Source organism: Oncorhynchus mykiss, chromosome 4 (genome assembly GCF_013265735.2).
Source record: "Oncorhynchus mykiss isolate Arlee chromosome 4, USDA_OmykA_1.1, whole genome shotgun sequence".
Lineage (NCBI taxonomy): Eukaryota > Metazoa > Chordata > Actinopteri > Salmoniformes > Salmonidae > Oncorhynchus > Oncorhynchus mykiss.
The window spans coordinates 32,027,581-32,052,857 of record NC_048568.1 but is presented as its reverse complement, the minus strand read 5'-3'; the positions used below and the strand labels follow the sequence as shown (position 1 = coordinate 32,052,857).

The 25,277-nt window shown below is 41.4% G+C and overlaps 1 protein-coding gene across 3 annotated transcripts; it reads right to left on the bottom strand.

Annotated features, from left to right (window-relative positions):
• Positions 1-15: 15 nt before the first annotated feature.
• Positions 16-24,818, bottom strand: tdrd6 (tudor domain containing 6). 3 transcript variants are annotated; one of them, XM_021600940.2, is made up of 17 exons: positions 24,455-24,818; positions 16,649-16,696; positions 10,425-16,407; positions 10,083-10,210; positions 9,871-9,951; positions 9,699-9,744; positions 9,497-9,564; positions 9,180-9,234; positions 8,860-8,942; positions 8,703-8,772; positions 8,516-8,595; positions 8,374-8,422; positions 8,219-8,295; positions 3,281-3,314; positions 3,035-3,158; positions 2,390-2,441; positions 16-707 (listed from the first exon to the last, which is right to left on the bottom strand). In XM_021600940.2, exons 3-17 carry the CDS (start codon positions 16,324-16,326, stop codon positions 699-701), a joined length of 6,858 nt encoding a protein of 2,285 aa, XP_021456615.2. In that variant the 5' UTR covers positions 16,327-16,407; positions 16,649-16,696; positions 24,455-24,818; the 3' UTR covers positions 16-698. The 3 variants fall into 3 exon arrangements, 2 of the variants coding, with proteins under 2 accessions (XP_021456615.2, XP_021456614.2); XM_021600939.2 differs by having other exon boundaries at positions 3,082-3,158; positions 24,455-24,817; XR_002473332.2 differs by having other exon boundaries at positions 619-707; positions 3,031-3,158.
• Positions 24,819-25,277: the final 459 nt, after the last annotated feature.

The following is a 25,277-nucleotide window of genomic DNA, read 5'->3' as shown; positions in this document are numbered from 1 at the left end:
GAACGACGCGTGGAAGGAAGTGCAAGATGATGTATTGTGTAAACAAAACAAAACATTCAGAACACCACCTTTCTTTACAGGAACAACCATCTTGTGAAAGTGTCCAATAATTGAATATGGAAATATATAGAACTTGGGCAAAATTACTCAAACTAAACACATCAATTGTGCAGTGTTCCATAAATACACTAGGCTGAAAGGAGTTCCATTTAGAATACATATTTCAAAGATTGTCAATTTTTCTAAACTTGGTATAGACAGTAATATACTACAAGGCATGATTACGAGTTAGCTAACTAATAGGCATAGTCTAATTGATTCAGCCAACTAAAACATCTAAATTTCACTTTTATAATCAATAGCTAGTTCTGGCTAACTCGATGAACATGCTTTATAGTATACCCTCTGGGGTATTTCTGATCTTGAGCCAAATGAGGTAAAGATGGATGCTTACAGCTAAATAAAGAAGCAACGCAAATGACCAAATAAACTGGACACAGAATGCAAACAAAATGCCACTGAACAGATTGATTTAACATCCCAGATTACAACATGGAATAGAACTGAATGTGTGCCCTCACAACAACACTAGTCACTGGACTGGCTTTGTTCCTGGGTGGTACGAATCTCTGACACAAAGATGACGTCATCATCGGAGTTCTCCTCCACTCTCAGGGAGAGATGAGTCACCTGTGACATCACAACTTCTGTATGGGAGAAAGGTGAGGGCAGAGAGATGTGATGAGAAAATCAGAAATACAAATATCCTGTTTTTCCTGGTTACGAATGGTTTATCATATCATTGAGCTCTAGGCCCTCTATTCTTTTCACCAATGACCTGCCACTGGCAATAAACAAAGAGTGTGTGTTGACACAGTTGACAGTGCATGTCAGAGCAAAATCCAAGCCATGTGGTCAAAGGAATTGTCCATAGAGCTCCAAGACAGGATTGTGTCAAGGGAAAGATCTGGGGAAGGGTACCAAAACAATTCTGTAACATTGAAAGTCCCCAAGAACACAGTGGCCTCAATTTTTAAACAGGAAGTTTGAAACCCCCAAGACTCTTAGAGCTGGCCGCCCGACCAAACTGAGCAATCGGGGGAGAAGGGCCTTGGTCAGGGAGGTGATCAAGAAGCCAATGGTCACTGACAGAGCTCCAGAGTTCCTTTGTGGAGATGGGAGAACCTCCAGAAGGACAACCATCTCTGCAGCACTCCACCAATCAGGCCTTTATGGTAGTGGCCAAACAAAAGCCAATACTTAGTAAAAAGGCACGACAGCCCACTTGGAGTTTGCCAAAAGGCACCGAAAGGACTCTCAGCAACCACAGCTAATGAAGTCACTGAAACACTTTAAGAGTTGCATTCTGTTTTGAAATGTGTAGCCAGTAATAAACATGTCCTGAACATCTCTTCAAATAAGAGCATTGTACTTGGTACAAATAACTTCCTAAATTCTAGACCTCAGCTGAATCTGGTAATGAATGGTTTGGCAGTTGAACAAGTTGAAGAGACTAAATTACTTGGCGTTACCTTAGATTGTAAACAGTCATGGTCAAAAGAGATTCAATGGCTGTAAAGATGGGGAGAGGTCTGTAATCAATAAAGAGATGCTCTGCTTTATTGACACTCCACAAAGCAAGTCCTGCAGGCTCTAGTTTTGTCTTATCTTGATTATCGTAGTGTCATGTGGTCGAGTGCTGCAATGAAAGACATAAAGCTGCAGCTGGCCCAGAACAGAGCATGTCTTGCTCGTCATTGTAATCGGAGGGCTAATATCAATACTATGTATGCCAGTCTCTCTTGGCTAAGAGTTGAGGAAAGACTGACTGCATCACTTATCTTTATAAGAAACAATGTTTTGAAAATTCCAAATTGTTAGCTTAGTCAACTTAAACACAGTTCTGACACAGACACTTACCCCACCAGGAGTCTTTTCACAGACCCCAAATCCAGAACAAATTCAATAAAGTGTACAGTATTATATAAAGCCGTTATTGCATGGAACTCCCAACTCATATTGCTCAAATGAACAGCAAACCTGGTTTCAAAAAACAACAGATAAAGCAACCCCTCACGGCACAACGCCTCTCCCCCATTTGACCGAGACTAGTTTGTGTGTATGTATTGACATGTAGGCTATGTAAGCCATTTTTAAATTGATGTAGTTCTGTCCTTGTCTATTAATGTTCTATATTATGTCATGTTTCATGTGTAACTCAGGAAGAGTAGCTGCTGCTTCTGTAACAGCTAATGGGGATCCTAATAAAATACCAAATGAGTGTCAGCAATTAATTTTTAAAAAGTTATCCCTTTATCATTGGCCTGTTTTATCAGACAGTATTATTGACCAACTAGTAACTATGGATCCCGAAGATATGAACACATACCTGCAGAGTCTTCGCCAGGAAAAGACATCTCTTGCTCAAGCTGCACATCATTCTTAAATTGAATAGAAAATCATTAGTGTCATTCAAAGTTCAGACAATGAGTGCGGTTACATGCACACAATAATGTGATTATGGATAGTCAGATTATTATAATAGTTTAATTAAAATGTTAGCATGCTTTCAAGAAGAACGATGTCCCTAATAATCCTGTTTACATGGAATCAGGCTACCTGATGTCACTGATAAATGAAAAAAGAAATTATAAGAATCACTCCTCAAAACAAATGTACCACAGTGAACATGTTATTTTTGGGAAGCATATTTGACTCAGAGTTTGGACAGTTTGTATGTGAAAACTAAGACGCATACATTGTTGTTCTGAACACACTTCTACACGCGCTAAAGCGGGAGGCTCACTTGGCTGATGCTAACACATGCGCAGATCAAATACACAGCTGGAACAACGATTAAAGTTAACAATTGTAAATATTGCTCAGAAAACCAGGTGTTTTAATCAACGTATGCCAACTTCGATTTTGACCTTACGAGAAGCAGTAGAAGGTGTTTACATGACTATTTCATAATTTGACTACTGCCATAATCAGTTTAATATTGAAATATTAGTGTGCATGTTAACGTACTCACTGTGAAGAAGCACCCCTCCCTCCAGTGTTACTCAGCAGTTCTGTTACCTTGTCCTGTGTAGCAGCACTGGATACTACTTCCACATCGGTCACCTCTTCAATCTCAGCAAACTGTTCTGCACAATCTAAAGACATTTACACTGACAACTCACGTCAACAAGTCACTAAACACAAACAGTCAACCCACAATTGAAAAAAATGTCTGAGTTAGTGATGGAAGTCTGTTGTGTGAAGAGAAATCTTATACCTGAACAGACTTCTTCATGACAGAGCAGATCATCCTAAAATGGCACAGAATAATATTAGTGAAAGTTTGTTGCAGAAAACGTTAAGATTCCCCTCTACTACAACTCAAATAACTTTTTTTTGCTGTGTGTGTGTGTGTGTGTGTGTGTGTATACACTGCTCAAAAAAATAAAGGGAACACTAAAATAACATCCTAGATCTGAATGAATTATTCTTATTAAATACTTTTTCTTTACAAATTTGAATGTGCTGACAACAAAATCACAAATTATCAATGGAAATCAAATTTATCAACGCATGGAGGTCTGGATTTGGAGTCACACTAAATTAAAGTGGAAAACCACACTACAGGCTGATCCAACTTTGATGTAATGTCCTTAAAACAAGTCAAAAGTGTGTGTGGCCTCCACGACCTCCCTACAACACCTGGGCATGCTCCTGATGAGGTGGCGGATGGTCTCCTGAGGGATCTCCTCCCAGACCTGGACTAAAGCATCCGCCAACTCCTGGACAGTCTGTGGTGCAACGTGGCGCTGGTGGATGGAGCGAGACATGATGTCCCAGATGTGCTCAATTGGATTCAGGTCTGGGGAACGGACGGGCCAGTAAATAGCATCAATGCCTTCCTCTTGCAGGAACTGCTGACACACTCCAGCCACATGAGGTCTAGCATTGTCTTGCATTAGGAGGAACCCAGGGCCAACCGCACCAGCATATGGTCTCACAAGGGGTCTGAGGATCTCATCTTGGTACCTAATGGCAGTCAGGCTACCTCTGGTGAGCACATGGGGGGCTGTGCGGCCCCCCAAAGAAATACCACCCCACACCATGACTGACCCACCGCCAAACCGGTCATGCTGGAGGATGTTGCATGCAGCAGAACGTTCTCCACGGCATCTCCAGACTGTCACGTCTGTCACATGTGCTCAGTGTGAACCTGCTTTCATCTGTGAAGAGCTCAGGGCGCCAGTGGCGAATTTGCCAATCTTGGTGTTCTCTGGCAAATGCCAAACGTCCTGCACGGTGTTGGGCTGTAAGCACAACCCCCACCTGTGGACGTCGGGCCCTCATACCACCCTCATGGAGTCTGTTTCTGACCGTTTGAGCAGACACATGCACATTTGTGGCCTGCTGTAGGTCATTTTGCAGGGCTCTGGCAGTGCTCCTCCTGCTCCTCCTTGCACAAAGGCGGAGGTAGCGGTCCTGCTGCTGGGTTGTTGCCATCAGAGGTATTATTACTGCCATCAGTAAAAGTTGCTGCCATCAGAGGTATTATGGTGGTCAAATTTAGAGCTTTCAAATGTCTGATATTTAGACTTCAAGTAAAAGGTTCTAGTAATATTTGTTTTATTACCTTGCCTGTTTGCCTGTGAGCCAACGCCACAGATGTTAGAAAATTGAGACAAGATATGTGTGTAGTAAATCTGAGTAGGTTGATGTTTATGATATTGGATGTGATTTAGTGAGTGTGTACGATGCCTGTATAAGAGTAAGACTATAATGTGTTATGTCCAAATAAATAATAACTTCGCCAATTTGCATGATTGAGTGTCTATGTGTGTAACATGTAGTGCGTATAGCCTTAATATTCATGACAATTGTAATCCATATCGTATCACCGACATAGTTGCATCATAATTACATTTAACATCATCGAAAAACAAATCCCAGTATTTCCATAGCAATTGACATTTCACATGATCATGAAAGAGACCTTGCATTACTCTAGAGACGGCTTCACTACAGTACAAATGTATTCCGTGCAATATGTTATATCCTCAATGCCCCTATTCTGATACCTTCCTCTTGATTGTTTTAAATATATATATAAACTTGTAGAAAAAATACATTTAAAAAATTAGACAAACAAAACACATTAAATTATAAAACAGTTCGACAATAGAGAGGGAGAATAGAGAAAAGAGAGAAGAGCGAGAGAGAGAAGAGAGCGAGATCAGGTGTGTGTGTATATGTGTATGGAAGCGAGCATGTAATTGAGTACGTGTGTGTTCATATTCACTTCAGTGTTCAGATATTTTTACAGTTCCCATACTTTCTTTTCTCATAACCTGAAGTCCCTGTAGAATTTTGTACAGCAATGGTGTTATGCAGCTGTCGCAGAATAGCTGTCCACCTATAAAGAGTTTGTCCACAATGAGAAAGGCAGGCTTACCCTTCTCCCTCTGTTGCCTTTGTACTGGATACAGTATCTTACGACGTTTGTTTATCTCCCTTGGAAATTGGTCATTGAGACCAAATTTGGTCCCTTTAAGCTCTCTTCCCCTGCTTTTGATCAGCTCCCTTTGTTGGTTGTGTTCAAATTTTTCGATGATCGGTCAGGGACCCTTGGTCTTGCTGCTCCAAGCTCCAAGTCTGTGTACTCGGTGGAAAGCCACTGTTTGCAGTCTCTATAGGAAGTTTCAAGGAAGATTGCATGAATTCTCTGATCGCGCCCTCTGGATTATTGGAATCCCAGAAGGAATCTCATTATACGAATCCCAGAAAAAATTACATTTTCACGTATTCTACGACTTTGTATGTCTAGTAGTGACTCCATCACCCCATTTTCCTTGAGTAGACAATCCATGTTGGAATTGTGGATTTTTACCTTGGCTGTCAGTGCCTTGTTCTCTCCTTGGAGCATGAGAATTTCACTCTGGCTAAACTCCAAACTCCCCCTCAGCCCAGATACCTCCTCACAAAACATTTCCAGTGCTGCATGGATTCCAGCCAGAGCACTAGCCTCTACATCAACGGTAAGTTAATCGTCCGTGTCTGTAGATAAATTGTTTTTTATTTTTCGTGTTAAAGTTCTTTTGTGAGGTAGTTGAATCTTTCCATGATGGAGTATGTTGTTCCTCCATAGCGTAAAACTGTTGGTACTAGTTGATTTCCCTCAGGCTCTCCTTGGAATCCAGGTAGGCTCTACACTGCAACCAGTTGTTTTACAAAAAGATAACAATGAGTCTTTCTCACGACGACAAGTGTCTGTAGTACAGCGAGCTAGCACTCGCGGAATCCATGCAAAAAAATGGAACACAAATTGCAGTCCCAGTCGTGAAGGCTAACCACGTCGTGGAATCCTTAGCAACAAAACTTTAGTTCTGATTCAAATGTATTTAATAAAAAACCGAGTGTAGACAGTACAATGTTCTGTTGCGTGCTCTGATGATGCATCTTATCCTATGCAGGTGTTGTTACACATGGTCTGCCACTGCGAGGACGATCAGCTGTCCATCCCCTCTCCCTATAGCGCCGTCTTAGGCGTCTCACAGCACGGACACAGCACAGACTGGTCACATCTGCAGTCCTCATGCCTCCTTGCAGCATGCCAAAGGCACGTTCACGCAGATGAGCAGGGACCCTGGGCATCTTTCTTTTGGTATTTTTCCAGAGTCAGTAGAAAGGTCTGTTTTAATGTCCTAAGTGTTCATAACTGTGACCTTAATTGCGTACCGTCTGTAAGCTGTTAGTGTCTTAACGACCGTTCCACAGGTGCATGTTCATTAATTGTTTATGGGGAAACAGTGTTTAACCCTTTACAATGAAGATATGTGAATTATTTGGATTTTACAAATTATCTTTGAAAGACAGGGTCCTAAAAAAGAAACAACCCTTTTATATATACACTGCTCAAAAAAATAAAGGGAACACTTAAACAACACAATTTAACTCCAAGTCAATCACACTTCTGTGAAATCAAACTGTCCACTTAGGAAGCAATACTGACTGACAATACATTTTACATGCTGTTGTGCAAATGGAATAGACAACAAGTGGAAATTATAGGCATTTAGCAAGACACCCCCAATTAAGGAGTGGTTCTGCAGGTGGGGACGACAGACCACTTCTCAGTTCCTATGCTTCCTGGCTGATGTTTTGGTCACTTTTGACGTCCACAGGTGGGGGTTGTGCTTACAGCCCAACACCGTGCAGGACGTTTGGCATTTGCCAGAGAACACCAAGGTTGGCAAATTCACCACTGGCGCCCAGTGCTCTTCACAGATGAAAGCAGGTTCACACTGAGCACGTGACAGATGTGACAGTCTGGATACGCCGTGGAGAATGTTCGGCTGCCTGCAACATCCTCCAGCATGACCGGTTTGGCTGTGGGTCAGTCATGGTGTGGGGTGGCATTTATTTGGGGGGCCGCACAGCCCTCCATGTGCTCACCAGAGGTAGCCTGACTGCCAATAGGTACCGAGATGAGATCCTCAGACCCCTTGTGAGACCATATGCTGGTGCGGTTGGCCCTGGGTTCCTCCTAATGCAAGACAATGCTAGACCTCATGTGGCTGGAGTGTGTCAGCAGTTCCTGCAAGAGGAAGGCATTGATGCTATGGACTGGCCCGCCCGTTCCCCAGACCTGAATCCAATTGAGCACATCTAGGACATCATGTCTCGCTCCATCCACCAACGCCACATTGCACCACAGACTGTCCAGGAGTTGGCGGATGCTTTAGTCCAGGTCTGGGAGGAGATCCCTCAGGAGACCATCCGCCACCTCATCAGGAGCATGCCCAGGCGTTGTAGGGAGGTCATACAGGCACGTGGAGGCCACACACACTACTGAGCCTCATTGACTTGTTTTAAGGACATTACATCAAAGTTGGATCAGCCTGTAGTGTGGTTTTCCACTTTAATTTTGAGTGTCACTCCAAATCCAGACCTCCATGGGTTGATAAATTTGATTTCCATTGATAATTTGTGTGATTTTTGTCAGCACATTCAACTATGTAAAGAAAAAAGTATTTAATAAGAATATTTCATTCAGATCTAGGATGTTATTTCAGTGTTCCCTTTATTTTTTTGAGCCGTGTATATAAAACAAAATGTACTGCAATGAGGGCACTAGCACACAAACATTTCACTAGACCTTTTATACCTTCTGTAGAGTATGTAGGTCACGAATAGAATTCGATTTGAAGAGTTCTGTTACCTTGTCCTGTGTGGGAGCACTGGATGTAACCTCCACAACAATTGCCTCTTGAGCATCAGTTCTCTGTTCTGTGGACACTACAAAAGGCATTTACATTGGCATCAATAACTACACAGAAATACTACAGCCTGAATCCACAAAATGTCATCACAAACCTAAACAGTCTTCATCAGGACTAGACTTTGATTCCCCTAGAAGGTCGTCCTAAAAATGAACAGAATATCAAAAGTGTCCCAATCAAAGTGGATACAAAAAAACAACGCAACAACTCCTCTCTACCACTACAAATATGCTTACCCTTTCCTGCGGGGTAGCACTTGATATACCATCTGCACAGGTTGCTTTCTTAATCTCAGCACCATCATCTGTGGATGTAACTGTAAAGGATACTTACGTTCATCGTTTAAAATCAACAAACAATAAGAGTGCATTTGTCCATGTATGGATTTGTCTGACACCAATCAAATCAGATGTGATCACATACCTAAACCGTCTCCAATGGGACATGAAGTCACTTCTCTAAGACATGAGTCTTCCTCAAGCACGTCATCATCCTAAAAATGTAACCGAATATTAAGAGTATTCATAGTTCCGTTTTATGACGACAATGTGAATGTCACTTATTACAACCAACTTCTTACCTTATTATCCTGTGTGGGAACACGGGATACAACTTCTACATCAGTTGCTGGTTCAGTATCAACTAGCTGTTCTGAAATCACATCTGCAAAGGCATTGATCATGTTCAGAAACAGTACTTTTTTGGTTGTTTGCATTTAGCTAAACCTGTCAAATGATCAAAGTTGGCAAAATGGGCTCTAGCAATGTTCCACTTTCATGTGTCTTCAGTACACCGGCATAAATTAAGACTGAGAATCAACATCATACAATCTTTGCTGATGTGTCATGTACTGCATTAGATTAAAACCTATGAACTACAGAATTATGAAATACCACTCACCACTAGATTCATCTAATGGTGCACAAACATCAGCTAGAGTAGAGTCATCCTGGACCTGCGATAGAGCATGCTGGAGTTTAATTGTGAGTAACAGGAAATCATTCTCATGTGGAGGAAAAATGGGAAAAGCAATGTATTAACATCTTGTTACAAAACACGCCCTGGTTTTGCACACTACAACAACGTTTTTGCACGGATCTACAATCTCAGTGTCGAGATACACCAGAAAGCCCTATAAAATACATTTTACAATGACTCCATTTTAAAAACAGAGAAAATGCATAGAATCGATACAAAAAGTTTACAATTACACCTACCTCTGAGGCAGCCTTGCTCAGGTCATCTCCTGCAACGGTGTTGTCACTGTCATCTGTGTCTTCATGATCTGTATGATAGCAAACCTGGGATAAGACTCCAAAATAGTGCAAGAAACTTTCACGTCACTGTGTTCTATATCAAGATTAATCCTTTGAGTCATATCAAAACACTACGTCTTTAAGAGATCTGAGACATGCTTACCACGTTCTGACCCAGCATTCGACGATGCTGTATCGAAGTCACCGCTCTGGTCAAGTTCAAAGTGTAAACATATGATGCTCAAATTAACAAACATAACAATGAAAAGGCCATTATCTCTATAGGAAATCTTTGTCATGTGAAGATGGAGGGAGAAACATTCCTTGTTACAAACCTCTTCTGTTTCTGAAGACAACGGCTCAAATATATTGTGTGGGTCTACTATCATTTCAGTGTCGTGATCCAGCAGCAGAACCTAGCGTTTAAAAAATATATATTTTCCAGATAACAGCTCAGGGTTATATTGCAGATACAAATATATGCAGTGATACGTCTCACACATCAGTTGGTCGTTTTTAAACACAGGGTGTGGGGGAGCTTGCTTACCTTTATGGAGTCCTCAAAGATCTTCAAAATCTTTGCTTTACACCAACTCTTCTTAGCAGAGGACCAAACGACACAGGATGATGACCCAACTGGAACAGTTAGCTCAACTCTCTGAAGTTTACCAAACTCTAAAACAGACACACAAAAAAAGCTAAACCTTTCAATATTAAACTAACACACCCAGTGTAATACGTACCATAAAGTACAAAAAATGTATGTACTCTACTGCACGTCGCTCTGGTTATGAGTATCTGCCAAATGACAAATTTAAAATGTAATAAGTACTCAAATTTGATAGAAAAGAATGCAAAGTTCAAATAGTAAATAACGTGTAGAACTCACCAGACTCAGCTACAACAGCAGAGATGTTTACATCCTCATCTCGGATTCCAGATTCCTCTTTTTTGGTCTCCAACTCCAAAGCCAAGGTCTCCAGTTCCTCATCTTTGGTCTCTGACTCCTCTGTGACAGCATGTTCTGACTTTGCACTCTCGGCGACAGGCTCAGCACAGAGTTTGAAAACTTCCTCATAGATGTCGTCTTGACCTTGGTAGATGATTGAAAGAGAAGTCTGGTCAAAGTGTTCGTCGAAGTACAGACGTGACTCTGAGTCATCCAGACTGAAGGCTTTTTCCAGTACTGATACACTCCCACTTTCGTCTTTGTCTACTTCCAATGTGTCCTTTTTAGTCCTTGAAACCAAGATGTCTTTGTTCCCTTGGGAGGTTGCCACTTGAGCCTCACATGAGACTCCACTCTCTGAGACACATTCGAGTCCTGCGTCACTTGGTTCCTCACAGATGATGATTATGGGAATGGACTTAGTCTCTATCCCTTCGTTGGGTGTCTTTGCACTCAGAACCTGTATGGCGGTCATGGATTCTTGGATCTCATTTGTGTAAGACTGTTTTTCTTCCTCTTTGTCATCGTCAATTGACTCAGTGTTACCAAGGTGATCAAAACAGTCTGCATCTACTTGGAAACTTATCAGATCCACATCCTCTGCATGACCTTCATCTGTTGCTTGGGTGAGTACTGAGCTGTCCTGTTGCTCATCAGAAATGTCTGTGCATTTGTCCTCATCCAATAACTCATGAGTTTCACTATGGGCCAAAGCATAGTCTGTGTCATGCTCTCTGACTTTTTTATATGGCTCTTCGGGACTTGAGTTGGGCACTGCTGCCGCTTCCTCAACCAACTTAAATTCACCTACCAGTGAAGGCGTGTCACCTGACATTGCAACTCCTGTAGGATCGGACTTGTCTTCGTCTTCAGACGTTACTTTGTCAATAGAGCTCTTCCAGTACAGCTTCATAGTGTCATTTATCATTTCTTCCTCGCATTTCACCTTGAGGAAACATGTGATCCCACCCCGCTTTTGACTGGATACTCTCATAACTGTCAGGTGTAGAAGTTTGTCTTTTATGAGTTCTGATAACTGGTCAGCAGCAGTGTCATGCCAGGATCCTTGTGAATAATCAAACCCTTCAAGCTGACACTGGAACGCCTGTGGGGGAGTGTCAATGAGCACAGTTGGCATTGGCCTCACAGCTTTCAGATTGACTGTAGACTCATTTCCATAGTCCACAAAGAGAATGGATAGGGCATCTCCATCTTTCCTTAGGACTTCTGCACGGTACCACTGTTCATCGTCCACAAATAGAGCAATGCAAGGGCTTCCAGTGCACAGGGTTTCCATGTCAATTAACGTTGATGCCACAGCATTCCCAGCGTCTGCAACAACTTCAGTGATCTTATCAAGTTTGTCTGATTCAGCAGATTGACACCAAAAGGACTGAGGTCCATTTATAGTAGAGGCATAGACTTCTACGGTCTGTCCCTCTGAAATGTCAGGCTTACTATAACGAGCAGTCTTAACGTCGACCAAAGTGCTCATCTCTGGTGGCACAATTCTAGCAGAAAGGCTTTGTTGGGGCTCTTCTGCCTCTTGGTTGGAGCCTTCTGATGTCTCATGTATCACATCAGACGAGGCTGTTGCGCTGCAGGGAGATATGTTGCATGTGATTGCTTTGCTGCCGTGCACTAGGCCAACCTCCCAAAAAGATCCAGACTGTTTCATGAACATGCACCCTAACCGTTTGTTACCGTTTAAACCAACTTTCTCTTTGAAGTTGGACACAACTTCCGGATTCAGTTCTGCTTGGTTTCCGACTGTTGTCACTCCACTTAGGAAGCAGTGAATACTGAACCTGGGAATTTCAAGGAAGTGTTTGTCGAGTTGACATATCTTGGAGACTGAAACTGTTGCTGTATTTCCAAAGTCTATGAACTCAACAAGAGCTGTTTCGTTTCCCAGTATTTCACTTACAACTGCACGGTACCATGACGAATCATCTGGAAACTCTGCATTGACCAAGTCTCCTTGACTCAAGTCCTTAGTGTGAATGGTTGCAGCAGTTGACTGTTCAACATTGAGTTTCTCCACAATGGAATAAATGTCATCTTCCTCCTTGATCAACTGTACAAAGAAACTCTGTGGACTATTGCAATGTGAGACAAAGACATCGGCTACCATGCCTGGATTTATGGATTTTGAGGGCAGGTCTGAGAGTTTTGGAAGATCTTTCACCTTTGCTTTGGGAACTTCAATCTCCTTTTGTGGTTCACTGAGGGATGGCTTTGGCGCTTGTGGGCCTTTAGTTTCCACCTGAGGAATTGGTTTTTCTGGTTGTTTCCTGGCCTCTGAACAAACTCGCTCATTAGGTCTCCTCAAAGGTACCCGTTTTTGATATGTTGTGTAGGGTGCTCGAGGGAGTTTCTCAAACTTTTGGGTGTCCTCGTCGGTTTTTTGTAACACCTCTTTAGTTGTAGACAGAGGTTTGGCCTCAAGAGCTGATGTGTGGCTGCTGGTTCCATCATGTGGTCTCCTGCTTCGGTGTACCACTTGCTCCTCTCTGTGCATCTCAAGGTTGAACTTCTCCTTTATCTTTGCATTCACTTGCATTTTCCTGTCATAGAGCTCAACCAGCAACTTGCCCCCAGGGTCTTTTGCCACCACAAGAGCCCTGAAGTTCCGGTCAGTCATACTGGTCTCAAACCAGCCGTTCACCTCACTTGTAACCTCTCCGGGGATATCAGAAAGCCCACACTGGACAGCTTGTACAGGCACAGACATGATCTCACTGGCCTCAATGGGAATGGGAAGCAGATCTGATTTTATTACTTCCAATGTGTCGCCATAATCCACAAAGTGCACCAGGATTGTTGGATTTCTAGACTTGATCTGCCCTCTGTACCACTCTCCGTCCGTGTATTTCGCAAAGCACACAGTTCCAAAAGTTTGGGGACAGTTGGTGATCTCCAACTGGCGACAAAGCGTGTTGATGGTCTCTGCAAGTCCTTTAACTGTATCTGCATTCCTTTTCAACTGGCAGTAGAAGTGATTGACATTTTTCACACTTGTCACACTGACCTCTTCTTCACTCCCCGTTTTGATGTTGTGAGTGGAGTAGTAGTAGGTGTCCAACCGGAAAGGGGAGGAAGGGACTTTTTTGGCAGGTGCACGGTTTGCCAGTCCTTTCTGAACCATCAAGTTGCAGACACTCTGAAAGGGTGTTTCCAGATCCACCACATTGAATACCACTTTCTGGGCATTGTACATGACAGCATATATGGTGCACTTCAAGACCCTGTGGTCGGATGCTGCGGTGTCCACAAAGTCGTGGAACTGTCTAATGGCATCTTCAGGCCATTCAGTGGTGTGAGAAGTAGGGAGGATAAGGTTGTACAAGCTGCAACGAAAGGCTTGACCTTTAAGTTGCATGAAGTTGGGATCTATGCGGCGTAAGTCTTGCAGGGAGACTGTTTTTGTCTGACCATAGTCTATGAACAGCACATCAACGTGCAGTGTTGCATGCTTCTGAATGACCAGGGCTCTGTACCACATTCCGTTGTCTGGGTGGCGGGCAACACAGGCAGGTTCCACAGGTTGCCCAAACTCAGTGTCAGCATAATGCTGCTGTATGTCTTGCATGAGCCATTTTAGATGATTCGAATTTTGTGCTAGTTGGCACCAAAAGTCATTTGGACTCTCAATGTAAGACACATTGGCTTCAACTGAACTTCCTATTGGAAACAGGTATTCCTTGAAGGCAGTTCTGGACTCTTTGACAGTGGAATCACTGGTGGACAATCCTTGAGGGCCAACACTTGCCTTGAACACATCATAAGGAATGGCACGTGGGCTCTGTGTTGTGGGGGCGATGATAGGCCTTGAAGAGGCCTTGTGAGGGGTCTTACTTGTGTCGCCCTTCTCTGCATAGCCAGCATTGCAAAGCAGCTTACTGACATCTCGCTCTCCATGTGCAGAGGAATCCATCAGTTGAACAATGTAAGCACCATGAGACTTTGCAGTTACGTGTACATCCAGGATCTTGTCTGCGATTGATTTTGTGAAGAAGTCTGTAGCATTTCGGCTCCATTTCTCCTCTTTTGGTCTAATACCGGCCAGCCTACACTTTAGTGCAAGTGCTGGCAACTCTTTAAACTTGTCAGGAAGGACTCCTAGATTGAACCAGTCAATCATCTCTGTGTTTCCGTAGTCAAAAAAGAAGACCCTGGCCTTGTTCCCAGTGACTTCAGACACAGTCGCCCTGTAAAAAGAGTTATCTTGTGATCTGGCAGCACAATAAAGGCCAACTTTTGGACATTCGACAACTCCTGCACTGACTGGGTTGCTGTACAAATCAGCAAGATCATTCATCATTTGATTAAATGCATCTGCATACATCTGTGTATGAATCCAGAATTCTGAAGGGTTCTCCACATGTTGTACAACTGCCACATGTGAAGAATTCAGAGGGAGATCTTCGGCATGATATTTAGCCTTAATTTCCATGGGATCACCAGAGTTTGGTGGTGCAGTTTCCTGAAATTTGATTCCATCTGGATGTGGAGGACTTGCACAGTTGTTGCGAACAGCATAATCTCCATGCACCTTCTCAGAGTCCAGCAAACATCTCTCCTTTGTGCCAAACAGTTTGTTGATGTTTGTGTTTTCATTCCCATAGAGTGTTACGTAGTGGACTCCCTCTGACAGACTCTGGTACTCGAACTTGGCGATCACAGTCCTGTTCAGAAGTAGGGATTTCAGATATTCAATCTGGGCAGCCGTCCATCCAACGCCTTTGTCGATGACGCCGTGGAGGGAGCAGACGTATGTGACAACAGGCATTCTGAAGAACTCTGTGGCCAGTGGTCTGATGTTCTCCACTTGGACAAACTGTTTCTTCCCATAGTCGACATGGAGCACTTCAACCACATTATTGGCTGGAAAGACATGTTGTAACATAGACCGATACCATCTTCCGTCACTTGCTCTTGAGGCACATGGGGAACCCAATGTTTCGGGTCTGGTGATGCCCGTTTCCACTCGTCCTTCATAGTGTTGTGTAATCTGCTCCGTTAGTTTCTTCAACTCTTGAGAAAACACCTTCAACTGACAGAAGACGCGCAGTGGGTTGGTTACCTCCGTGACAATGACCGTCTCTACGGTTTCCGTTTGCAGCTCTGGATACATGTAGTGCTGCTGCTTCTCAATTTGCTCACGGGTCTCTAGTGGGTCATTTCTCACAGAGGACTTCTGTGGATATTCTGTAGAGTTTGAAGCCCCACTCTGCAATGACTTTGAAACGTAGAGCTTGAACTTATCGGTGCTCAGCTTCTTAGCAAACCCCATTTCGTGCATCTGTCTAGATACGCAGGGCACATCCAGGAGGAAGGTTCTATGGGGCACCAAGATGTCCTGGACACATGCATCAACCGTCTTTCCGCAGAGGGATTTCAGAAATTCTAAGGCCACTGGAGACCACCTGTTCTCAGGTGACACGGGCAACACATTGGAGAGAACACAGAATTCTACCTCAGGGGGTAGGTGGAAAAACTCTTTCTGACCCCAAGCCAACATGCTAGTGGTGACACCAAGCATTCGCCCTTCGTCAATTAGGAACACATTGTAACTTGAGCCATTTCTTGAGACTATGCGTACCCTATACCAAGTTTCATATATCTGAACCAGGCACACATCTCCAGGATTTCCCTCCAACTCACGAAAGGTTTCTCTGGGAAACTGAATGTCTTTTCGCAGGTGTTGATAGGCAATTTTTCGCTCTTGATCAAAATTGCCCCATAGCTCCACAATATCACATTGGGGATTGCAGTTCACCCTTGTTATGAGAACTGAAACTTTTGAACCTGGTGTTGGGAGCCCAGGGATTGAACACATTTTGACGTTGTCAAAGTATTCCGTCTTCCATCAACTATCAATGTCCATCCAACAAATCATAAATGTCAAGGTCCAATGAGTCTAAGAAAAGAAGTCAGTAGATTAAATTCTGGATTTTGGACACAGTGCCATTGAGAAACGTTGATAACAATAAAATCAAAAATACTCAGCAAATAAGTCGTTGGGCACATTGAAGGAGAAATTACCTTTTTTAAAATATTTTTTTAAACCTTTTACCAAATCGAAACTTTATGTAAATGATATGTAAATGGTAGGAAGGATCCAGACACTTTTTTTTTGCGATTTTTTTTGAGAAACTTACCCCAACCCGGCGAGTCACTTCGTCATCCTTGTTGTGCTGTACAGGGCTCTGAAAAAAACATGAACAAATGCAGATTGAGTCGCACCTTGCAGATAAAGTTCGGAATGACAAATTCATATGTCTAAAGACCTGCATCACTATAATGAGAGCTTTTCAGTTTCTAAAAGGAAATATTTGTATGTTTTCAGAGCCCCTGTACTGCACAACCAGGATAAGGACTTTATCATTATAATGATAAAGGTGGGTGCTTATATTTGTCGTATTTCACAAATGTACATTTGTGCATTACAGGCATCTATGATTTGGAAATGTGTTTATGCATATCCCAACTCCCCCATAGACATTCTCGGAGAGTGGGGTCGCAGCCAGGATCTGCCATTATCAATGGCAATCCTAAACCAATTAGGGCACCGACAAATGTTGCACCTTGTCAGCTCAGGGATTCAAACTGGCGACCATTCGAATTTCTGGCCCAACGCTCTTACCACTAAGTTATCAGCTGACTTGCTGGTTGAGGTAAGATTCTCTAAAACAAGTGAAATGGCAAAAAAAAAACATGTCTGGACCCTTCAATAACATGCCATTTACACTAACGATAGAGATTTGGTTGTAAAAAGCCAACTTCTCCTTTAATTTTGATTGTATTATTCAATCAAAACTAGAGGTCGACCGACCGTGATTTTCCAACGGCGATAACAATTATTGGAGGACCAAAAAAAGCCGACACCGATTAATCTGACGAGATATAGATAGATAGATAGTCAGATTATTATAATAAATGTCAATTACAACAAAACTGAATGAACATTACTCTTATTTTAACGTAATACATAAATAAAATCAATTTAGTCTCAAATATAATGAAACGTTCAATTTGGTTTAAATAATGCAAAAACACAGTGTTGGAGAAGAAAGTAAATGTGCAATATGTGCCATGTAAAAAAAGCTAACATTGAAGTTCCTTGCTCAGAACATGAGAACATATGAAAGCTGGTGGTTCCTTTTAACATGAGTCTTCAATATTCCCAGGTAAAAAGTTTTAGGTTCTATAACATTTGTATTTCATATACCTTTGACTACTGGAAGTTCTTGTAGGCACTTTAGTATTGCCAGCCTAATCTCGGGAGTTTATAGGCTTGAAGTCAAACAGCGCTGTGCTTCAAGCATTGCGAAAAGCTGCTGGCACACGCAGGAAAGGGCGGTTTGAATGAATGCTTAGGAGCCTGCTGCTGCCTACCACTACTCAGACTGCTCTATCAAATATCAAATCATAGACTTAATTATAATATAATAAACACACAGAAATACGAGCTTATGTCATTAACCTCTCTGGGATATGTGGGACTTGCGTCCCACCTGGCCAAAAGCCAGTGAAAATGCAGAGCGCCAAATTACTATAAAAATGAAACTTTCATGAAATCACACATGTAAGATACCAAATTAAAGCTACACTTGTTGTGAATAGAGCCAACATGTCAGATTTCAAAAAGGCTTTTCATCGAAAGCAAAACATGCTGTTATCTGAAGGTAGCACCTCCATAAACAAAGAGAGAAAGCATATTTCAACCCTGCGGGCACAACACAAAACGTAGAAATAAAAATATATTTCATGCCTTACCTTTGACGAGCTTCTTTTGTTAGCACTCCAATATGTCCCATAAACATCACAAATGGTCCTTTTGTTCGATTAATTCCGTCGATATATATCCAAAATGTCCATTTATTTGGTGCGTTTGATCCAGAAAAATCCCTGTTCCAACTTGCGCAACGTGACTACAAGATATCTCAAAAGTTACCTGTAAACTTTGCCAAAGCATTTTAAACTACTTTTGTAATACAACTTTAGGTATTTTTTTTACGTAAATAATCGATAAAATTGAAGACGGATGATCTTTGTTCAATACAGGAGGAAAACAAACTGTAGCTAGCTTTCTGGTCTCGCGCCTCTATCTAACAGTACACTTCAAGTGATCCTCGTTCAAGATGGCCGTACTTCTTCATTTCATAAAGGAAAAACCTCAACCAATTTCTAAAGACTGGTGACATCCAGTGGAAGCGGTAGGAACTGCAAGAAGGTCCCTTAGAAATCTGGATTCCCAATGAAAACCCATTGAATAGAGTGAATTTAAAATTTAAAAAATCTGAATGGTTTGTCCTCAGGGTTTCTCCTGCTAAATAAGTTATGTTATACTCACAGACATGATTCAAACAGTTTTAGAAACTTCAGTGGTGTTTTCTATCCAAATCTACTAATAATATGCATTTATTATCTTCTGGGGATGAGTAGCAGGCAGTTGAATTTGGGCATGCATTTCATCCGGACGTGAAAATACTGCCTCGTCACCAAGAAGTTAATATGGTAAAATCCAGAAACTATCGTTTCGAAAACAAAATGTTTATTCTTTCAGTGAAATACGGAACCGTTGCGTATTTTATCGAACGGGTGGCAACCCTAAGTCTGAATTTTGCGGTTACATTGCACAACATTCAATGCTATGTCATAATTATGTAAAATTAATTACGGTCTTTGTTAAGAAGAAATGGTCTTCACACAGTTCGCGTCGAGCCAGGCGACCCAAACTGCTGCATATACCCCGACTCTGCTTACACAAAACGCAAGAGAAGTGACACAATTTCAGGCACCGCATTGATTATATGCAAAGCAGGACAAGCTAGTTAAACTAGAAATATCAATCACTAGTTATGTTAAGATTGTTTTTTTATAAGATAAGTTTAATGCTAGCTAGCAACTTACCATGGCTCCTTGCTGTCTGCACTCGCATAACAGGTGGTCAGCCTGCCACACAGTCTCCTAGTGGATTGCAATATAATCGGCAGGCATCCAAAAATGTCGATTACCGATTGTTACGAAAACTTGAAATCGGCCCTAATTAAAATCGGCCATTCCGATTAATCGGTCGACCTCTAATCAAAACCAGTAATTGGTGTTGAAGTAAAGGTCGAAAATAACTTCATGTACTGAGGGAATACATATTTTAATCACAGCCGAGTTGATTTGTTCCATACTGATAACATTGGTTGAGTAGACAACACGAGTCAGAGCATGTTCTATCGCATTAGGAATGCCCAGATAAAAATGTTGAGTAGCCTACATTAATCAAAACATGTATTAACTAGTAGAATGCATAAAAGGAACAGTGTTATTGATCGCTCCTTACCAGGTTGAATGAATATTGCACCATGTATCAAATTGATCTTTACAGCTGTTTAACAAGAACTAAATCAGTTCTCATCTAAAACTACTCAATACACCGACTGATCATTTAACTTCTTATGGCTGGGTGCAGTATTGAGTAGCTTGGATGAATAAGGTGCCCCGAGTAAACTGCCTGCTACTCAGTCCCAGAAGCTAAGATATTAATAGTATTAGTATATTTGGATAGAAAACACTCTGAAGCTTCTAAAACTGTTTGAATGATGTCTGTGAGTATAACAGAACTCATATGGCAGGCAGAAACCTGAGAAAAAAATCAAAACAGGAAGTGGGAAATCTGAGGCTTGTAGGTTTTCAACTCATCCCCTATTGAAGACAGTGGGATATGGTCATATTGCACTTCCTAAGGCTTCCACTAGATGTCAACAGTCTTTAGAACCTTGTTTGATGCTTCTACTGTGAAGGGGGGCCGATGAGCAGCCATGAGCGCAGTCTCACGAGTTCACGTGATAGTTAGCTTGCGTTCCATTGCATTTCTACAGACAAAGGAATTCTCCGGTTGGAAGATTATTGAAGATTTATGTTAAAAACATCCTAAAGATTGATTCTATACTTCGTTTGACATGTTTCTACGGACTGTAACGGAACTTTTTTACTTTGTCTGCTCGTGCGTCATGAATTTAGATTACAGGGCTGAACGGGCTAACAAAAGGAGGTATTTGGACATAAATTATGAACTTTATCAAACTAATCAAACATTTATTGTGGAACTGGAATACCTGGGAGTCCATTCTGATGAAGATCATCAAAGGTAAGTGAATATTTATAATGCTATTTCTGACTTCTGTTGACTCCACAACATGGCGTCTCTCTCTTTGGCTGTTTTGGTCTCGGCGCGCCATACTCAGATTATTGCATGGTGTGCTTTTTCCGTAAAGTTTTCCTGAAATCTGACACAGTGGTTGCATTAAGGAGAAGTTTATCTAAAGTTCTATGTATAATAGTTGTATCTCTTATCAATGTTTATTATGAGTATTTCTGTAAATTGATGTGGCTTCTCTGCAAAATCACTGCATGTTTTGGAACTACTGAACATAACACGCCAATGTAACATTTTTATTTTTGGATATAAATATGCACTTTATCGAACACAACATACATGTATTGTGTAACATGAAGTCCTATGAGTGTCATCTGATGAAGATCCAAGGTTAGTAATTAATTTTATCTCTATTTATGCTTTTGTGACTCCTCTCTTTGGCTGGAAAAATGGCTGTGTTTTTCCGTGACTTGGCGGTGACCTAACATAATCGTTTGTGGTGCTTTCGCTGTAAAGGCTTTTTGAAATTGGACACTGTGGTGGGATTAACAACAAGATTATCTTTAAAATGGTATAAGATACTTGTATGTTTGAGGAATTTTAATTATGAGATTTCTGTTTGAATTTGGCGCCCTGCACTGTCACTGGCTGTTGTCATATCGATCCCGTTAGCGGGATCTCAGTTAATAGAAACTGTCAATTGAATATGAATAGGCCAATCTGAATTTTGCCAAGGTGGTGCCTGGTTTACATTAGGGCACTGCACAATGGTTCAGGGAATAAAAATTGGTACTCCTGTTTTCAATACCTCACCTTGTCCTGGGTAAAATAAAGTTAATGATGCCTTTGACCTTAACAAGGGCCCAAGGACCAGTGGAAGCAAAATAGCCCCATAACATCAAAGCTACACCCCCATATGTTACCGTAGGTATGAGGTACTTTTCTGCATATGCTTCTGTTTTTCGACGCCAAACCCACCACTGTTGTGCCCTTGTTAAGGTCAACGGCATCATGAATTGTACTAAATACCAGGACATCTTAGCCAAAAACCTGGTTGCCTCTGCCAGGAGGCAAACACTTGGCTGCAAGTGAATCTTTCAGGAAGACAATAACCCAGAGCACTAATCAATATCCAGAAAGATATAGTTAATTACAGTCTCTGGACTTGAAGCCCATTGAAAACCTGTGGTTTGAATTGAAGAGGGCAGTCCATAAGTGCAGACGAATGATATCAAGGATCTGGAAGGATTCTTTATGGAGGAACGGTCTATGATCCCTCCCAATGTGTTCTCCAATCTCAAAACATTTGAGAAAAAGGCTCAGTGTCGTTAGGGGAGGGTGCTAGAGTATTGAAAACAGGGTGCCAATCATTTTGACCCCCATCTTTTTTAGATTTGTTTTACTTGTTAAACAAAATCACTTTTTCTTGGCAATTGTATTATTACACAAAATAACTTCCCCATTTAACTCCCATCCGGCCATGATTGGGAGTCCCATAGGGCTGCGCGCAATTGGCCCAGCATCGTCCGGGTTTGGCCGTCATGGTAAATAAGAACGTGTTCTTAACTGACTTGCCTAGTTAAAAGGTTACATTTTATATATAAAAAATATTGAGCATACAATATAGCTAGTAATTGTATTAGTCTTTTTGCTCATCTTTATCAAGAGTGCCAATAAATATGGACCTGACAGTATATAAACTGATTATGCACTAATGTAAAATAAGATTGGCATATCAAGGGAATTCAACATCCAGCAAGATTTGTGTTAAGTAGGCCTAAGCAATTGTTTTATATTTTTACTGCAATTCTTACTTCAACCTCAATCACACGGGAGATATGAACATTCAACATTAATGTATTGTATTGGCATGACCTTGTGCAGTCTTCACCCGCAATGTTGATCTTACAAGGAAAAAGAACCTGTGAAATGACAAAGCTATTAAACGTGTCCTATTGGGTGTACTAGACAGAGCAGGGTTCCCTGGTTAATTTTATTTGGCCTCCCAAGTTCTGGGCTTTAAAAATAAATAAATAAATAAATAAATAAATATATATATATATATATATTTATATTTGTATTGTTGGACATAAGATGTAAAAACACCAGCAAATCAAATCCAAGTTATTTAAATGTAGGAAATCTGTCCAAAGTATTCCCTCACATACTAGAGATATACACTGAGTGTCCAAAACATTAAGGACACCTGCTCTTTACATGATAAACTGACCAGGTGAATGCCATGATCCCTTATTGATGTCACTTGTGAAATACACTACAATCACTGTAGATGAAGGGGAGGAGACAGGTTAAAGAAGGATTATTAAGTCTTGAGACAATTGAAACATGGATTGTGTATGTGTGCTGTTCAGAGGGTGAATGGGCAAGACAAAATAATTAAGTGCCCTTGAACGGGTACGGTACAGTAGTAGCTGCCAGGCACACCGGTTTGAGTGTGTCAAGAACTGAAACGCTGCTGGGTTTTTCACCCTCAACAGTTTCCTGTGTGCATCAAGAATGGTCCACCAGCCAACTTGACTTGGGAAGCAATGGAGTGAACATGAGCCAGCATCCATGTGGAACGCTTTTGAAGAGTCCATGCCCCGATGAACTGAGGCTGTTCTGAGGGCAAAAGTGGGTGCAACCCCATATTAGGAAGGTGTTCCTAATGTTTTGTATACTCAGTGTATGTGAGCTTAAATGTAAGCAAGGTTTGAAATTATTATAGTTTTAGTCAAATGTTTTACATTTTTGGGCTTGTTGCAATCAATTTGCAGTCTACACATGTGTAATTATGTACCAGGCCCCTGACCATCTGCTCAAGAAAAATGTATCAGCTTGGGGCTTAATCTAGTTGATGATCCCTGTACTAGAGAAATATAGTGAAATTCACAATCTTGACATTATGTAGCTTGACATGTAGCTTACCTTAACCTAGGCAATATTTTCAAATAAGTCCCATTAGCCTACTCTCTAGGAAAATCATACACAATCGATAATAACCCTTCCATGATCAAATCTCTCATTTAGGCCTATTTTACAGACATTTAAATAATGTAACATAGCAGGCAAATTATACAACAGGCATCTCTTCTAAACAACTTTGTACATAGTCAAAATAGTTGTAGCCAACCAATGAAATGTTATGATACCATCAAATCTGTCAGTCCGGTTATTTCCTCCCATAAAGTCACTATCAACTTTGACGTTACTGCCACCATGTGGGTTAAAATGGTAATGGTTAGTATTCTTATTCGACTCCACCAAATTGACATGTCTTTGAGCTATTATGGGTTCACAATCACAACAATTGTTGTCGGTCAAATGTGTTTATCGTGCAGTAACATGTGGTATACCGTTTTAAAAACACCAACCCTGAAAGGCGACGCTCTAACTACTAACGTTAGCTTGCTAACTACAGACCAGAAAGAATTACAGCACATGGCCAATGCAACTGCCTGTCGAACCAGTTGGGATAGCCAACTTAGCTGGGTAGCCATCTCAATAGCGATCTATGAATAAACCATATTCAGTAAAAACCCGTTAACTACACAATTTCACAGTTAAAATGCCATGTATTAGCTGACAATTCACACAAACGACGAATGTACAATAACTATAGTAGCTAGTTTGCTAACGTTTGTTTGGCTAAAATGCAACCAAGTTAGCCGGAGCAGCGTGCAGGAGACATTAGCTAAAGAAAGGCAAGCAGAAGTCAAAATAAATTGGCTAACTAACTTTAGATAGATGAATTAGGATTCATCATCCACGTCAAAATAATAATAATTATCAGTAGTAGCTAGCTGCTCACCCTTGCTTTGCAAATAGTTGTCCTTCTAGCGCTGATCAACGACGTTTCTTCAAAAAGGGCAGAACAAGCACTTTCAAAACTTCCCTCAATTAACTTGTTAGCGGCGTCGCGCCATGGCGGGAGACTTCTCGTTCTCAAAATGAATAATAACGTTACTCACGTCATCAACGTTCGGAAGCTAGTATTATTGTCCAAGTTATACCAAATATTTGATGCGATCTGCTTATCAATAGGCTACAGTTACATTTGAAACTGTTGGAAATTTGCAGGCAGGGAAAGTAATACGATGCTTTGAAGATGCCGCTGTTGTATGCAACTAGCTAGCTTCTTTTGCAGTAAGTGGAGTGAGTGACCGGATGAAAAAATGCAACAGCAAAAAAAATGTTGCACTTGGCTTCTGTTTTCGTCTCCACCCCACTCAACAGGAGGGGACTAATGGTATCATCAAATCACATATAAAGAGTTTTATTATCATCCGTATATTTAGCTTTCCATGCCTGCACATTGAGAAAGGGCATATGCCCTACACAAACCTACAAAAATCATGTAAAAAAAAAAATGAATGCTGTTGGATGGAAAACCTGGGTTACTTATAATATAATGAAAGGCCGAAAGGTCAAATACATTTACCCTAAATTCTTTGAGGGACATGATGATCTGGGTTCTAGGACCAAAGAAGGTAGCCTGGTTGCTGTCTCTGTTCAGCTATTACATTCCACCCCTTGCCACTCCTAAATTTGGCAAATGACCGGAGTGACAAGGAGTAGAATATTAGCTAGAAAGACTGGTACCCACACTACAAAGACGGGTCCACAGAAAACCA